At 62.6% G+C, this 3,310-nt stretch overlaps 1 protein-coding gene across 1 annotated transcript; it reads right to left on the bottom strand.

Moving 5' to 3' along the window:
• Positions 1-683: 683 nt before the first annotated feature.
• Positions 684-2,984, bottom strand: DUSP2 (dual specificity phosphatase 2). Its single transcript, XM_030838959.3, has 4 exons — positions 2,504-2,984; positions 2,304-2,416; positions 1,634-1,853; positions 684-1,516 (listed from the first exon to the last, which is right to left on the bottom strand). Exons 1-4 carry the CDS (start codon positions 2,889-2,891, stop codon positions 1,302-1,304), a joined length of 936 nt encoding a protein of 311 aa, XP_030694819.1. The 5' UTR covers positions 2,892-2,984; the 3' UTR covers positions 684-1,301.
• Between the last annotated feature and the right edge of the window lie 326 nt (positions 2,985-3,310).

The following is a 3,310-nucleotide window of genomic DNA, read 5'->3' as shown; positions in this document are numbered from 1 at the left end:
CACGCACACGCACACGCACACACATCCATCCACATGTTCCAAAAAGGAAGTGGGGTCTAACCAGGGCAGTGCTGAGTCCAGCTCTGAATGGTAAACACAGTCTTCTCCCCCACAGGACCAAAGATGTTAACTGGAATAAGGCTGGAGCCAGCCTCCCAGAAACCATCACTTTCAGCTCTGGAGACAGAAGGCTGCCTAGGAAAGGACACCAGCACAGGGAGGACTGGGCTGTGCGGCGAGGTCACCCCTGCACCTTCCTCCTTCCATTTCCCAGACCCCACCACACAAGGGAAGGGAAGGTCTGATTAAGAAACAGCTTTGGGGGACTTCCCTGGTGGCACAGTGGTTAGGAATCCGCCTGCCAATGTAGGGGACACGGGTCCGAGCCCTGGTCCGGGAGGATCCCACATGCTGCGGAACAGCTAAGCCCGTGCGGCACAACTGCTGAAGCCCGCACGACTAGAACCCATGCTCTGCAACAAGAGAAGCCACCGCAATGAGAAGCCCGCACACCACAACAAAGAGTAGTCCCCACTCACCGCAACTAGAGAAAGCCCGCGCGCAGCAACGAAGACCCAACGCAGCCAAAAATAAATAAATAAACTTATCAAAAAGAGAAAAGAAACAGCTTTTGAGCACTTCCCCAGGCACTGACTTGAGGTCAGACACTTGAGAAGTTGTTTCTTAAACAAAACAATATTTTATTGACACATCCTCAATGTTCTGTATAAATATAAAGTGCTAAGTTTCCCACCCCCGCCCACGGGGCTGGGAGGAAGTGGGGGAGGGAGTGTTAAATGTCAGTTGAACACAAATAACTTTCCAGCGCCAACACAGGCGTGAAACGCTCACGTACACACGCAAGCGAGAGGTCCAGACACAGCACCGCATCCCTTCCCCGAGCGCCACACAGGGCTCCTGGTTGTCACAGCTTGTTCCTTAGAGCCCTCGGCTGTCAAGGGCTCCAACATGGTGATAGGACCAGCGGGAGTCGTGGGTGTAGAGTCCAGTTGGTTTCTGTCAGAGGACAGGGGAGGACGGAAGCAGACACGCCCTCCATCCTCCTTCCGGAATGAGGAATGAGGGTCGGCCCTCAAACCCCCAGCAGAAGAGCACCAGGTGAGAAAGTCCAGCATCGCTGCACCCAGCGTGCCCACCTGGGGGCTTTCTGAACTCCAAGGAAGGGGCAGATCTCCCTGAGGGGAGGGGGACAGTGGGGAACTGGGGCCCCCACTGTCCCCAGGAATCAGGCAGCTCTGTGTGCCTCTGCCCTGGGGGAGCGAGCATGGTGGGACCCAGCCTCAGTGACAGAGCACCTGAGTCTCAAACTGCAGCAGCTGCCCCATGAAACCGAAGTTGGGGGAGATGACTCCCCGGCGTTGCTTAACAAAGTCGAAGGCCTCGTCCAGCCTCACGCGGTGGCTCTGTATCAGGTACGCCAGGCAGATGGTGGCGGAGCGCGAGATGCCCGCCTGGCAGTGCACCAGCACCCGGCCTCCGCTGTTCTTCACCGAGTCTGCAAGGGAAATGGGAGAGGGGGGTCAGACAGGAAGGTGGGCAGGGAAGGAGACAGGTGCCCCAGCCCCTTCCCCTGGAGCTCCAACAGGTCCTGGGGCTGAGGCCCGCCTCTTACCAATGAAGCCAATGGCCTCCTGGAACCAGGCGCTGATCTCCACCATCTGGCTGTCCTCCACCGGGATGCTCTTGTAGCGCAACAGGCCCTCAAAGTGGTTGGGGCAACTGGCTGAGACGTTGAGGACGGCTGTGATGCCGCAAGCCTGCAGCCCCTGCAGGTCCGACGAGTGGCTGCAGCTGCCCAGGTACAGGTAGGGCAAGATCTCCACAGGGCCACCCTGCACGGGAAGGGGGAGGGACAGTGGTGAGGTCTCAGCCCAAGCCTGAAGGGCTTGAACACCAGCGGGACAGAGACAGGGCAGACTGGCCCAGGCAAGAGGAGCTCTTAGCCAGGGATCCCTGTCTAAGGATCAGACTCCGGAATACCAGGAGGACCCAAGGGGACATATGGAGATACACACACAAAGATACACACATTCCCCTCAAACCCCCAAATTTTGCTGCTCACAGGACTTACGCAGACTCACAGAGATGCACACCAGCAATGCACGCCAGGCACACACAAAGGTGTGCTCCCATTTGGGGGCGGAAACACACACACACACACACACACACACCCTTAGGTGACCGTGGACATGGACAGACTCTTACATCCACAAATGGCAGACTCTTTCCCCAGAGGCGCCTACCCTGCATGACACTGACAAGGAGCCCTGATCTCAACTCACCTGGTCATACGAGGGAACCCTGGGGTCGGAGCGGCTGCTTTCGGGTGGCATCGCGGGGCCGGGGGACTCAGAGCACAGATCGGGGCAGCAGGCTTGAAAGCTGTCGAAGCCTCCTGCAAGGAGGACCAAGACACGGTTAGCCGGGAGGGCCCGGCGCGGGTCGGGGACGGGACGGGGGACGAGGGCGGGCCGGCGCTCACCCAGCAGGAAGCACACGGCGGTGGGTCCGGCGTCGGTCTCGTGCAGCAGCGCGGCAAGCAGAGCGTGGGCCGGGCCGTCGGGCTGGATCTCTGCCACCGAGGCGCTGCCCTCGTCCAGCACCACGGCCCGCGCCAGGTCCCCGCGGGCCAGGCGCGCCCGCAGCGCGCGGTCAGGCAGCAGGCAGGCGAGGGCGGCGGCGGGGGCGCCGCGCGCGCGGCGGCGCAGCAGCGCGTTCCAGGGCACCGGCCGCGCGGCGCGCACGTGGCGGCGGCAGAAGGCCAGGAAGGGGCGACAGTCGAGCAGCAGCGTGCGCTCAGCCTCCCGCGGCTCCCGCAGCAGCGCGCCCAGCGCCGTGCAGTCCAACTCTTGCGCCGCCTCCAGCCCCATGTCTGCCGGCCCCGGGCAGCCTCCTCTCCCCTATTCCCGCACCTCTTCCTCTCCTTCCCCCTCTCCCCGCGAGCGCTCCGGACTCCCGCGGCGGCCGCGCTACCCGAACCGTCTGTTCCGGCCGCCCTCTCCAGCGCTAGGGCTTAAGTAGCCGTAGGACGGCCTCCCGGGTCACCATACATGGGCAAAGCAGGAAGGCGCCGGCACCGCCCCCGCGGCCTCACGCGGGGCGCAGGCTGGGCGGGCCCGTGGCTGGGACCGGTTTGGGGGAGGGGGTGCACTGGGAGAGGAACCCGGGCACCAGCTCCGAAGGGAAGGTGTTTGCCCAAACGCCCCCCTCCCGCCTTTGCGCCCCAGGACTCTTCCTGAGTGCTCTCACCCCTGGACCTGCTTCGCGCCGCTTGGTCCTCGGGCACCCG

This window comes from Globicephala melas, chromosome 12 (genome assembly GCF_963455315.2).
Source record: "Globicephala melas chromosome 12, mGloMel1.2, whole genome shotgun sequence".
In the NCBI taxonomy this organism is placed as follows: domain Eukaryota; kingdom Metazoa; phylum Chordata; class Mammalia; order Artiodactyla; family Delphinidae; genus Globicephala; species Globicephala melas.
The sequence above is the reverse complement of the archived record's forward strand: the minus strand, read 5'-3'. Positions and strand labels throughout refer to the sequence as shown.